At 41.2% G+C, this 14,588-nt stretch overlaps 1 protein-coding gene across 3 annotated transcripts in view; it reads left to right on the top strand.

The window, feature by feature from the left end:
• NBAS (NBAS subunit of NRZ tethering complex) overlaps nucleotides 1-14,588 on the top strand; it is a 317,946-nt gene that overhangs the window by 276,674 nt on the left and 26,684 nt on the right. For 2 of the 3 annotated variants that reach the window (XM_078055983.1, XM_078055984.1), the window contains one exon: nucleotides 6,802-6,997. In XM_078055983.1, the coding sequence (XP_077912109.1) occupies nucleotides 6,802-6,997 (196 nt within the window). Of the gene's footprint in view, nucleotides 1-4,019; nucleotides 4,229-6,801; nucleotides 6,998-14,588 lie in introns of those variants that run through there. The other variant, XR_013441601.1, reaches the window with a different exon arrangement.

Below are 14,588 nucleotides of genomic sequence, written 5' to 3'. Positions count from 1 at the left end.
TAATCTGCTTCCGATATTAAAGAGCCTGCAACGGACAGGTCTTCTCAAATGCCACTGTGCACAGGGATTACCTGGGGGTCTTCTTAAAATACAGATTTTACTCGAGTAGGTCTGGGTAGGGCCTGAAATTCTGCATTTATAACCAGCTCCCAAGTGCTGCTTAGTCCACGGATGACACTTGAAGCAGCAAGGTCTTTGGGTGTCACTTCCCTCCGTTTTCCCGCCTTTTGCATCTCCTTCCCTCTGCCTTGGCCTCTTTTCCTTTTCTACACCCCCCCCACCACCACCTTCCTGTACCTTTAGAGAGCTTCTTAACAGGAATGACCTACTAGTGTGAATTAGTACATTAGCGATTCTCAAAAGGATGTGCAGAAATAAATCCACTCAGAAAACAGATAATGCGAAATTCCTCTGTGCACTATTCAAAAAGAAAGAAAGATTTCCTTCAAAACTATTGAGTATTTTAGAAGTTTTTGTTTGTGTAAATTGCTACTTAATCACAGTCCAGCTTCAGCTGTCTGAAGGCTTCAGGGATATTGAACAGTGTCAGATCATTCAGACTTCATTGAGCTCTTTGGTATTACCTAGGGATTTCACAGTATTTTTAAAGCTTGGAAAATAAAAGGAAAAAAAAAAAAAAGCCCACCAAAGCAAATTGAATCTGATTTCTTCTTAGTCTTCATGCTCTGTGGGGCAAAATAAATCATCAGCTGTTGTCCAAGTACCCACAGTGCGCGAGCATTGTGGTCTGTCGCCCTGAGCCCTGCTAACAGCCAGGGTCACCAGTCAGGAGGGCAGCTCCACTATCCTGCTGTATTTCTCGGGGCCACCTCAGGCCATATTTATGACTTAATAGCTGTCACTTTTGCCTCATTTTAGTGAGATGTGCCCAGGCTCTTATTGATAAACGAACCTCAGGAAGAGATTCTGGATTGGCATATGTTTGAAAACAGCCACAAAGAGGTGGTTATTCGTATTTGCCAAAAAGTTAAGACTTGAGATTGGGATTGTGTGTACATCAAAATTATTTCCTTTGTAGGAATTTTTCTTTTGATGGAATTTGATTGTGTTAATTATTTGCAAAAGTCACGGCAAGGCCATTATCATATCATGAGTTGATTTCTTTGCAGTTCTCTTATTCCTGGGCAAGTGCCCCAATTATTTCATGGAAGCTAATAAATAGAAGATATTACACTGGAGAAGGTCTCCTCCACCCAGCTCCATATGTAGTGAGGAAAGTGTGTGGCGTGTGGATCAATGACCTGAGTTGCGGGATCCACGTAGAACAAGAATATTGGGGTCTCTCACTGTTGTCGCTCACTTAGGTTTACTTGCTTCCCCTCCTCGCTCCCTTCTTCATCTCGCCTAGCCTTTTACACATCAGAGTTTGCACATGCATTTCCCACGGAGGCCAGGCAGGTAACGGGAATGAACGAGCTGGGCTGGGCTTATGGAGAAATAGGAGGGGGTGGGGGCTGGGGGGAACTAGGTCTCACATTGTAGACAATACAGGAAACAGCTTCGAGCATGTCTTTTTCATCCAGCTTTTCAAGGGGAGCTGGGTTGTTAAGAGAGTAGATGCGAAGAGAGCTCATCACAAGGAAAAAGATTTCTTTTTTAATCTAAATGAACTGCTGGATGTTAACTAAACTTGCTGTGGAATTCTTTCATCATACATGTAAGTCAAATCATTATGCTCTCCACTGTCCACTTATACAGAGCCTATGTCAGTTATATCTCGGTAGAACTGGGGGGTGGAAATAGAGGAGCTAGAAAAATCTTGATGTCCTGTAAAAATTTTAAATTTTGAAACATTGGCATGTACCATGCAAGCCAACACAAAAATTCAGCTGCCAGTTTGTAACTTCCGTATAGAAGATATGACTGAGTTCCCTTCAGGCATTCAAATTCTAGGACATTTATGTTTATAAGAAATCACCGTGGCCTGTGTTTTTCTTGTTGGAATGCAGTCTTTCCTTCCCCCATTCCCAAATAAGAACAATAATTTTATTTGTGTAGTGTGTCATGATTATATAAAGTGCTTTTTGTATTTGCTATCTCTTTTAATGAACCTTAACCATTTAAGTTCAAGGTAGAGTTATCTTTGTATGAATACGCCATGCAGAACCTGAAAATTCTTTTACCAAGGATTAGCTTATTAATATTCTCACAATCTGTCTTTTTACTTTGAATAATTGCTTTTGTTTGGCTGACATTCTCTTCCATTCCTTTTGTGAAGATCCTCTTGCGCTACATTACGTAAGAACATCACTTTTCTCCAATTAGTGATTCAGTGAACATATTTTTGTTCTTGTGCTGCTCTTCTTCTCTGTTAATAGAGCTGTTTCAGAGGACTCCTTATCTTTTGGGCCAAAACCGATTGTGTGGATGTGTGTTTCCTTTAGTAGTTAATTTTTTTTAACTAGTGTGTAGTAAGTTGCTGTATGCAGTATAATAACCTCCTCCCCAGAAAATCCTCACTATAGAGAAAAAGGTGGAAAATGGATATTTGCAGTGAAACTATGAGTGATTTTTTCTTTTATCTGTTTTATAACTTTTTAAAAACATTTATATAACTTTTATAATAAAGTAAAAATGTTTCAAAATAATGTTGTCTTTTTATTCCTAAGCTCATTAAATCCTCTCCTTGCCTTCATAAAATACTATATAAATGGAGTCATTTTCCTTCTTCCAGTTCTGTTTTATTTTTCACATTATAAAAGTCATAATTGGTTATTTTTCACCCACTTATTTACTTCAAAAATTTGAAACCCATAGAAAAGTTGCAAGCATAGAAAAAAGAATACCTGTATACTCTTCCCCTTGATTTGCCAGTTTGTTGCCATTTTATCAAAATTTCTGCTCTTTCTCTGTCTCTGTATATGTGTGTGCATGTGTATTTGATGAGTCACGAGAGTGACTAAAAACTCAGATTGAAATGAAAATATTAACCATTTTGCAGCTGAAATCCTTAGGAGTGGTGTCTAGGTTATGTCCTTGGGTAGCTTTCCCACAGAGCTGCCTTTCACTGCTGTGTCATCTCACTGAACACCAGTATTCACGTGGCCATACCGTGAGGCTTGCCTAGAACGTGGTGCTTCCCGAACACAACACTTCTGTCCTAGGGATGAGTTTTCCTAATTTTATTATGTGTTCGAACTATCAACCCGAAGTTAGAGCAGATTTCCCCAAAATGTCAGGTGTCGTCAACTGCACAATGACTTCTAATGTAAATGGAATCTAACTCAATGTAATGACTTGGAAAACACAACAATGATCTTTCTATATTGCATCAGTATCTGAATAATTGTAATCTGCTGCCACCGTGTTCTGGAACATGCCCCCGTTTGGTCTGGTAGCACTGTGTAGTAATTGGTAAGGCATTAAGATCGTCCAATTTCAAATACTGGCTCCACTCCTTACTTTGTGACCTTGGACACTAAACTTCTCTGTGGCTGTTTCGTCATCTGCAGATTGGAGATGGTATTAGAATACATGAAAGAGTTAACGATGAAGTGGTAGAATTCATAGCTCCTAGTCACTTCCGTGGGTTGCCATTCTCATTCTTGTTCACCATATTCGAGTCTTGGGTAATTGTTATACTTCCGGCGGCTCTTCATGACTCCAGCTCCTTCCCCTTCCGGCTCATCCTACCTGCTCCCCACTTGGCACGTGGGTGACAGGGCCAAAACTCAGCTTCATATTATGTGAAATGGCTTTGGACTCCAGGCCAAAAATGTGCTTTAAACTCCTTTTCTCATGAATTATACCTAATTGGACCCCTGCAGGCTTCACCAAAAAGGGCCTGAGCCTGCCCCAGCCTGTACGCTTCTCTGATCACTTCACGTGATTATGATTTTTCAGTGCTCAGAAGTCCCCCGATTGTTCTCATTCCATACAGAGTTAAGACCAAATGTCCTCAATAATAATGGTTGCCACTAATTGAAGCACTTAGTTATATGTCTCTTAATGTATTATGTGCTTTACATTTATTATTTATGTATTTGTTTCATTCTCAGAAGCTTCATGAGTAAGGGGGAGGTATCCATCTCCAATTTACAAATGAGGAACTGGGGCTCAGAACCATTAGGTGGCTTCTTGGTCAACATCACAATGTCAGGAAGAGGCCAATCTGGGAGCTGAATCTGGGCCTGACAGCTGCAGAGCCTGTGCTTTCAAAGCCTGAAGCTGCCTTTGCAGCCTTAGGTGTGTGCTCTTGGCCATCCAGGTGAGGAGACCTCTGCTAGCTACCTTAGCCCCCTCCTCTCATGTACCACCTGGACGTCTGTGCTTTAATCACCCTCTGGACATGTGCTGTCCTTTCAAATCTTTGGGTTTTTTTCTTGCTCTCCTCTTTGTCTGGATTCTTTTTCCCCACCTTTCCATGTACATACATCCCATCTGGCTTTTATGACCCTGCTCAAATGCCACATCCTCCATGAAGCCTTCCCTGATTCTACTCGCTCTTCCTCCAAAATGATTATTCATATTTACATACATTAGTAATTTGAATGATAGTCACTTTTAAAATCTTTCTATAGTGTTACTAGTTCTTCGAAGGCAGGAATCCTATGATTTTCGTCCCTGTATCAAGCACAAACTGGTGCTTTGATAGTACCAATAATAATCATAATGATCATTATGCAGACGATGGTTATTATTTATTAAGTACTTCCTCTGTGCTATGTGCTGTGGCTAAGTACTTTATATACATTATCGTGGTTTCACAGACTCCAAGAGACACACTTTCAGGACCTGTCTACTTAACTATAAAATGGGGATGATGACATTCGTGATTTTTATCTGGGGCCAGGGTTCACACTTATAACATTCCCGCAAAATGCTTTTCCTCTGCATGACACTATCTGCTTACTTTCCGCATAGATTTCCAGGAAATCTTGGTAGTGGTCTCCTTTTCTTGCACCCCAGGTTTGCCAGTTTTGATACATATCAAGGACACACATAGGTAAAGCTAACAAATGACTTGGTAGATTTAGAAAATGCTTGAGCCAGTTATCCATGGCGTCTAATCATTTCTTTTATTCTGAAATACAAATAATGAATTGTCTTTTTAATTTGAATTCCCATGAAACTATTGACAAGTATATTATAGAATGCATACTAACAGAAACACTCAGTGGTAATTGTCGAATCTTTAAAAATTTCCTGTGGTCTTGTTAGGTCATGGAATTTGGGACTTGGTCTAGGTGATTTATTGCTGGAAGCCTCATAAGGATGTGGTTACAGCAAAACCTATATGATTCAGTGCTTTAGCACTGCTCCCCAGGGCCCTGTGCAAGTGAGGTATCTAATGGAGACATCTTAACAGTAATCAAGTGTAATTCATCGACATCATCATCAAACCTGTTGCTTTCCTGAGATGGCCCATTTGGAATTACAAGGGAAGAGATTCTAGTGCCGGATAGAAAGTTGCACAAATATTTCCTTCTCTGAAGCCTTTTAGATGTCACAGTTCTTTAATAAGCATGCATTCGTATTTTATCTTTAGGGTAGTATGAAACCTGATGCTCTAACCCCATACTGAAATTCTGTCACAGAGAACAGTGGTAGAAAGAATATGGACTTGGGGGTTGTATTGCCTATTCTAGATATCTGTGGTCATATCATATTCCTTCCTTGAAGCCTGTTTCCTCATCTATAAAAAGGAAGTTACACGTACAGCCTAAGGACTATAGTTAACAATATTATCTATTTGAAGGTAACTAAGAGAGTAGATCTTAAAAATTCTAATCTCAAGAAAAAAATTGTTGTAACTATGTCAGGTGATGGGTGTTAACTAAATTTATTAGTAACCATTCCACAACATATACGTACATCAAATCATTAAGTTATGCACCTTAAACTTACACAATGTTATATGTTAGTTAACTCTACAACTGGAAAAAATTTTAAAATAAAATGGAATTTTTAATATCTACATTGCATAGTTACTGTCAACTAGAAATAGTTTATATAAAACTTAGAATGATGCCTGGCTCTCTGTGTATCATTAACAGAAGTAAACCATACTTCTTATTAAACTTTGCCTAAGACATAGAGTAGCTAAGAATATATTGACTATTTTTCATCTGCTTTATGTAACTCAAAATGATACTGCTTAAAAATCACATTCATCTTACCTAGTTTTTAAAATACCTAATATGGTTGCCTTATGCCATTTAAAACCTAAATTTTTCTTCTCAATAGCACAGAAAAAAAAAAAACAAGAAAAAAACAGTGTCACCCAACAAAGCAGTCTTTGGGTCAATTGCCACATTTGACTACTGGGATTTTTTATTTTTTTATTTTTTTATTTTTTATTTATTTATTTTTTTTAAAGATTTTATTTATTTATTTGACAGAGAGAGAGAGACAGCAAGAGAGGGAACACAAGCAGGGGGAGTGGGAGAGGGAGAAGCAGGCTTCCCGCTGAGCAGGGAGCCCGATGCGGGGCTCGATCCCAGGACCCTGGGATCATGACCTGAGCCGAAGGCAGACGCTTAACGACTGAGCCACCCAGTCGCCCCTGGGATTTTTTTTTTTTTAAAGACTTACGAGTTTCTTTTTTTTTTTTTTTAAGATTTTATTTATTTATTTGACAGAGAGAGAGCGAATGAGGGAACACAAGCAGGGGGAGTGGGAGAGGGAGAAGCAGGCCTCCCGCTAAGCAGGGAGCCCGATGTGGGGCTCGATCCCAGGACTCCGGGATCACGACCCGAGCCGAAGCAGACGCTTAATGACCGAGCCACCCAGGCGCCCTGACTTCAGAGTTTCTATCTAACCCTTGATTTTGCCCTTCAGAGAAGACCTGGTTTCCGCCGAGGACCTGCTGGAGTGGCTGCGGCCCTTCTGTGCTGATGACACCCGACCCGTGAGACCCCGCATTCAGGTGCTGCAGATTTGGGGACAGTCCTTTAACCTGACGGAGGAGGATGGCAAGCTCCTTGTGTTCTTTAGAACGGAAGCCATTCTCAAAGCCACTTGGCCCCAGAGACAGGTAAGGGAGCATTCATCTGGCTATTGAATATTGTCCCTATTCAAAATCATTGGAGCTTATTTCTTGATTACTTTCAGTGACGCTCCAGGGAATAATCAGCTCGGTGATGCCAACTTTCCACTATGTTCCTCAATCCAGCCGTTTAGGAGTTAAATATGTACAGCAGAGTTGGTTTGGGTTTTTCCATCTGTTTGAAAAATGCATATGCACTGGAGGTGATGTCTCTTTCACCTCACATGTGTGGATCATTTTTCTCTTCGTAGGCTATAGTCAGGATTCTTCACAGTATCAGTTAATTATCGCAGCTCTCCCTGTCCCTGGAGAAAGGCGGATGGAAATGGAAACGCAGTGTGCAGTTTAGCTAATTCATTCTTTTCATACTCTGCCCAAGCAGGCAGGTGCCTCGTCTCTCTTCTGTACCTAGATCGATAATGTAGCACACACACAAGATCTCAGTTTCTCCATCCCATCCTTCAAGACTCACTCAGTCCATCATCTCTCTGCAACCTTCCCCGACCATTTCAGACTTAACTTTGAATTCCTCACATTTGAGCTTTAATTGTGTATCATGTATTATTATTGTTATTATCATCATCATTACTATTAAAGTCTTGTCTCCCCATTACTGTGGAAACTCAGAAGCCCTGGAGGATGTATTATTGTCTTTTGAATTCCCCTAAATATGCTGTGTACATACTCTGAGCTCGGATACTTGTTGATTGAGTAAATGGGAATGCTGATTCCCAAATCAAAGAAATACGGTGGTCATTGAAGTTTGGCTCAAACTGTAAATTGATGCATCCTAAAAGACATAGGATGTAAGGATCAGTTATCTCAGTCAAGTGCGTTAGCCTGCAGGGTAGACTATATGTCAATAAAATAAAACTTCCCACATAATCTACTCTGCAAGAGTTTCCTGGAAGTCTGACTGCCACTCAATTTACCTTCTAATTTTAAAGCTTTGTTTTGTAATTAATATTTATGTCCTTATTACTATATTGAAAGAAGAATGAATTTCTTTTTTTTAACAGTGAATCAGATATTAACAATATCTTGAGTCTCAGAACATCTTCATAATTATTATCTTATATATTCTTATTTCCCTATATGAGAGAAAGAGGTAAATACTATTACCTATTCTTTTGAGTTAGAGAATTTGAGATGCAGAAAGGATGGACTTACCAGAGATCCTCTAATCTTGCCAAATTGCTGAAATGGATTGTATTGTAAAAGTCACTGGTATCTGAGTAATTCTCTTTCTGAAGCCCCTTGACCTTACCGACATATTTAGTTTCAACATTTTGCCTTGAATTACATTAAGAGATCACTAACAGTCTTTTTAAAGAGAAGTCTGTGAACACAAATGCAATAGACGATGAAGTATCTGGCATAGTCGACGTTAGAGTTATGCTGGTTTTAGCGACAGGAAGGTTCATGTAGCATCTCCGAGGTAAGCTCAGAATTAGGTTATGTTATGTTTGCCACATGGGATCTTGGATTGTGACTCATTCTGAAACAAATGAATGCTCCTGCTCTTAGGTGCTTTTCTGACAGAATCTCCAGTTTCCAAGTTCTCAACCTTGCTCAGTTTCCTCTTCCTCGATGGCTGGAGCCGGGTGGGGCCATGGGGCTGGTTTCTCTGGTTGGAGCCTCGCTTCATGTTATGTCCAGTCTCTATACCAACAATATTACAAAACAAATACGGAGACCAGGGAAAGGGGAAAACATCCATCTTTTCTGTCATGTTGAAACAGTAGAACAGACAATTTGTTATTTGGGGCAAAATGCTTCCGAAATAGCATGAGTATAACCACTATTTCTTCTCTTAAGCTTTCCTTCACTTTCCAGTTAACCAAAGAACAAGTTCCAACATTTATAGGATTCCAGTGATTTCTGGTTATTTCTGAGATTTTAATTTCTTTATAGCGGCGCTTTTTCCAAAAACAGGATCTAAGGGACCTTAGCCTTTGTTAAGATTCCTTTTCCATGTACACTTTTCTGAACTGACTGGACTATTTCACTGAGCACGGTCTGGCTTCTCTCCTTCGCTGTCTGTGTGTAGAACCTCATGTCACTGCAATTTCAGGCTCTTAGAAAACATCTCTCCCAGCATCTCTGACTCAAGTAAAATTCACCTTGTGCCCCCTTACTCTTTTCATGTTCTCCCCCTTTTCCTTTGTCCTTGTAGAAGAGCAGTTTCCCTGTTCTTGGAAGCTAATGAGCTGAGTTTCTTCAAGTATTTGGTAGCAGAAATACAGAAACTACCCTCATGGCTTAATTATGCTGTTCATCTATAGTTTTCTTCCCCAAATAAATGACGTCAGTGAGTTTCTCCTCCTCCTCCCATAAAAATGAAGTATTCTGTGTCAGCCTGGCATTGCGATTCAAATCTGTTTTGGAGGGCAAGTGAATTTGGTCAGGAAACTCTGCCTATAACTATAGATAACTGTTCGCTACATGGAAAATGAATGCAGAAAACTTGTAGCTTCACAGTGGAAACAGCAGCAACTTTTAGAATGTTACAGAACTGTGCCCAGAGTTTACGTTGGAGGTCATCTCCATTATTGTTTTTACCTTCCAATAGAGCAGTAGAAAGATCAGGGCCTGGTGGACAAATCCTTTGTAAGCATAGGGCTTGGCCGCCCTCCCTCCTCTGTTGCTTTATTGCCTTAGAGAGGATTCTGAAACTGAGCCTTGTCTACTTGGTGTGCCAAGTGGAACCTTGAACTGGAGGAGGTGGAGCATGGTTTGCTCACTGTCATTTCTGCCACACACACTAAACTCTTCCTCATCTCTCTACCCCAGACACCTAGAAGACCCCAGAATGTTGACTGCACGGGCTCACATTTTCTCTGTTCCTTGTACCTTTCTTTATTCTCAAAGGTAGTATTAAGGGTAGAGGCAGGCTCTTACTGAGCAAAGATAAGAATAGATAATGATATTGCAATGTTCAATTACCAGAAAATGTAGGCCTGCTACCTTTCCTGTGGCTGGTAATCCTCTTAGGCAGACTTTGCATACATCAAAGAGGGACTTAATATTTAATTATCCTCGAGGTGCCCAGAGTAGTGGCCCCACAAATCACTGTGTTGCTGGGAAGCCAGCCAGCTCCTGCAAAATTAAACAGGGTCTGTGGAGCCTGCCACCTCACTGGTTCTCAGAGAGACGGCAATTTCTAGTTTTCTAATGATTAGTTAACAGAATTAAAAATTCAGAGGCCCTCATTTTTCAACTGCCTGAGAGGCCTTCCTTCCCATTCCACAAAAGTGCCCTGGCATGAAGGACAGGGGAGAAGGGAGGGAGAGAAAGTTTTTGGGGGTGTGAAGGGATGAATGTATGGTGTTCATTCCCTTGGTACAATTTATCTGAGTTTTTCAAGTTTTGTAATTTTCTAGTTAACTGGTGCATGAAAAATATGGGCCAAAATACTGATGTTTCCTCAAAAAATTCCATACCCCTTGACCTTATAGTTTTTTCTGTTTTTGTATAAAAAGGGACATGTGGCTTAGAGTTGCACCCTTTAAATTTCAATCTGTCTGGATTTGTGGTTCTAAGTGATCACCAGAAAAAATTAGTTAAAGAAAACTTATTATTATTTTTAAGTAGGCTCCATGCCCAGCATGGAGTCCAGTGCAGGAGGGCTTGAACTCATGACCCTGGGATCAAGACCTGAGCTGAGATCAAGAGTTGGACTCTTAACTGACTGAGCCATAGGAACCCCAGTTTAAGAAAACTTCTAATCTTATTACAAATTCCTGCATTTTGCCTACTTTGAAACATGCAAGGACATATTAACTCTTCTGGTCAGAGGCCAGTTTGGCTTCATTTGCCAAAACATTAACAAAATACACACTTCTTTATCAGAGCTCAGAAAATGAAATGAACAGTAGGATCGGTTCAGTATGCAAAGCTAGATTTAGTTTCTTACAAAGAATTTACTGTTACCTTAAATGTCTTCAAAGCTAAGACTCACTGCCATAAATGATTTGCTTTATCAAGCATAGGATAATATTTCATGTTAAAAATATATGTGCCTACACACATATATCCCACACATGTAAATTACCCATACATATAATATATCTTTAATAGCCCTGGAAACCGTTTCCTGGAACCAGAGGAGACTTTGGAAAGCCTGCCAATTCCATAGTCACATTTTATAGAAAAGGACATGATGTCCAGAAAGAAGAAGTTACTTCCTCTGATTTTAGCTTAAATGTCACCATTTCTAAAATGACTGCATCCTAAAGTAGGTCCCTAGTCACAATCTATATCATAACCTCTTTAATTTTCTTGTAACCATCACTATCTGCTAAATTCTCCCTGCCTGTCCTTCTCTCTGTCTGTTATATGATGTCTTTCTTCTTCCATCTGAATATAAATAACATGAGAACAGGGATCTTAACGGACACTCTCAGTGAATAGTTGTTGACTAAATGAATATTAAATTTTTAAAAAACTTATCTAAGGTCACCTTTCAAATGGCAAGGCCAGGACCCCTGAGTTTCAATTTGCTTTTCTTGCCACGAGTGGGGAAGGATTAGACCACGCTGCTTCCTCCTTATATGTAAGCAAAAATGATTTGTTTGGAATAATGAAAAGGTTTCCTTGCAGAGTGGCCTGGTGCTTTTAGATTGATACTGTTTTGTACTAATTTGCTGTACTTTGCTGACAGTGATTTCTGACCAGCCAGTTACTTCTCAAATGGAAGCTAATGAGTCACAAGCATATTTGTCCGGACATAAGCAAGAGGTCTGAAATGTTCTAATAGATCTCAATGTGCCTTTTCTCCTAAAATATATTAAAGTTGAGAGAGCATCTGTGTTACTGGGGTCTGCAAATATTTGGAAACCTTGGAAGGCCCCTCTTTATGAATAAGGGTTTTTTTCCTTTAAAAATAGTCCCTCTTGTCATGGGTATCATCGGGGGAAGAGGGGACTGTGGATTGTGTATGAAGTGCACATTACCACATGTAACCTTTAGAACAGCCTTGCTGAGTCGTTACCATTCTCTGGTTCAGAGGTCACATAACCTGTTAAGGTCACCCAGCTTATGAATGATAGTACTGGAGTTCAAACCCAGATCTGTCTGTTCTCAGAGGCTGTGTTCTTGGCCCTATACCACCCTTCTTCCCATCTGCCAGGAAAAGATGTTCAGCACTAACGTTTGGGTAGCATTGGACCACATAAAGCATGCTCTGCTCATCTTCTCTTTCTGCTGTGACTTTGCCTGGATTGCATGTGACTGGGCATGAAGAATGAGGAGTTTGATTCAGAAAACAGAAAGCTTCATCTCTTAGCATTTTTCACTGTCTCAACACAGAGCACTGTGTATGTTCACTGCCGCTCAATCAGAACGTTCTGAAAAATGCCGTGCCAATTAACTGTTGTGTGTGAACTGTTCATTGAAGATTCTTCAAGCAGAGATTATGCACCATTCACTGTGCTGTACAAGGAGACCAGGCAATTAGCAGTAAAGCATTTGGGCTCTTCACGCAGAACTGCATTCAGATCCCAGTGTTACCGCTTGTTGGCTCCTCGACCTTGGAGACGTCACCAACTCTCTCACAGTGGGATAATGCGTGTAACTCTCTAACTCCAGCCCAGGTAGATGGGTCCTGCTGGTGTGGCGACTCCGATCCAGTGGAGCTTGTAGATACAGAAGCGGAGAAGCCAGTGTCCTGAAGACTGTAGCTGCCACAGTAGACGTCTGCACGGTGCACAGGGCTCAGGGAGGGCACGCAGCCATCACGTGTGCAGGCAGGGAGGAGAGCCTGCTCCGCGGAGGCGAGTCCTAAACTGAGTTCAGCACAGCTGGATGTATGGAGTGAAAGCAAGAGATAAAATTGGAAAGAGGCGGCCGGACTACTTCCAGGGTCCTGCACAGGCTTCACCTTGACAGTGCTAAGCCCCCGTGGAGAAGGGATGCCCGAGAAGCAGCGTGATCAGATATGTGTTCAGGAGAAGCCCTCTGACCTCGGCATGAACAGTGGGCCGGAGGGGTGCCGGTCAGTGGCAGTGGTCAAGTGGCCTGAATTTGGCCTTGAACTTGGTACCAGCTGTGAAGATAGAGGAGGGTAAAGAAAGCTGAAGGGGTTACTACCAGGGGCCTGGGGACTGCTTAAACATGGGGGGACAAGAAACACGTTTGGGGTCCCTCTGATGTTTACCTAGGTTGCCTAAGGACAAAATGGCACTAGGAAAGAGCAGAGGACAAACTAGTTTTGTGGAGAAAGACACTAAGTTCAGGGCTGTGTTTTACATCTAAAAAACACTTTTGGGGGGCGGGGGCTGTGTGGTGAGATAGGGAGGCTCTGCTTACCCCCTTCACTGGGCAGACTTTCTTCATAGCCTTATATATGTCCTAGGTCACAGCGACCTCTTCCTAGGACGCACACTTGGGTTTAGTGTATGTCACCGGGTGGGACTGCTTCCTCCATCCCAGGGCCCTCCTCCCAGGGTCAGGTCAGCTCAGGACCCACCTGGGCTCTGTTTGTAGTGGGAGAATCACATCCAGGGCCTCGCGCCCCAGAGGCATGAGAACCTCAGCAGCCACGCTCGTCGTGCTCCCAACCTCTCCTATAGCAGTGCTGTCTCTCCGTTCCTTCTAAGGATTAGAGAGAAAAGTTGAAGGACAACAGGAGAAGAGGCAGGAAACATCTCAGCATTTGGATGTTGGAGACTGGTGAGGCTATGAGGTAGCTGGGGATGACTTCTCTGTTTTTTCTTTTAACTTTTTGTTTGGAAAGAATTTCAGATTTACCCCCAAAATTGCATAAATCATAGAGGCAGTGTAACAGCTCATCAACTCCTATGGAAGGTAGGAATATGGTGATTAATATTACTACATCAAGGATAATCCTCTACATGGTGGTAATTATTTCCTATTCATGAAGTATGTTTATGTGCATTAATATCTATTTCATATTCACGAATACCTGAAGGTAAAACAAGCCACATTGTCGGTGCCTCTGGGAAGATGCAGATTTCAGGAGGAAGCCTCAGTTTAGGGTAGCCATGTTCATGCTCAGCGGCCACAGAGAAATTTCAGGTTAAAGCTGTTTTCATCGGAGAAGAGGTGACTCGGTCCACTTTTTCAAGGACAGCGACTCTCTGTCTGATAAGGAGGCTGCAGCTCCTTGACAAATTGACTTACAGCAAGGGCTAAAGTCACCAAATTCAGTGAGGACAGAAGCATCGCTTTCAGAGACGAAAGGGAAAGAGATATCTTTATGTTTGAGTCACATTTGAATTTTGCCCTTTAAAATCCTATGATGTTTAGTTAGAGGTGTCTGTGTGGAATTGTCACTAATTGTAGGGTGCCTGTAGAATATTAGACCTTTTCACCCCCCCACCCCTGCTCACTGGGAAGGAGACAGAGGCATATATTACTTTCTCTTCTACTGGAGAAAAGGGTAGAATCAAACAAAACTTAGAAGAAAAACTCGTGAGAAATGACTGATTATTTTCACTCATCTCTAGAAGGCATGCAAATGGAGCCATTCCAAATCCTGTATTGTACAAATAAATGAGACTTTAACAAGAGATGCACATTAACCCATGACTCCATTATCCTAAAACAGCCACATTAC

The sequence above is a fragment of the Halichoerus grypus genome, chromosome 10 (assembly GCF_964656455.1).
Source record: "Halichoerus grypus chromosome 10, mHalGry1.hap1.1, whole genome shotgun sequence".
In the NCBI taxonomy this organism is placed as follows: domain Eukaryota; kingdom Metazoa; phylum Chordata; class Mammalia; order Carnivora; family Phocidae; genus Halichoerus; species Halichoerus grypus.
Note: the sequence above shows the minus strand (reverse complement) of the source record. Positions and strands in the feature narration are given on the sequence as shown.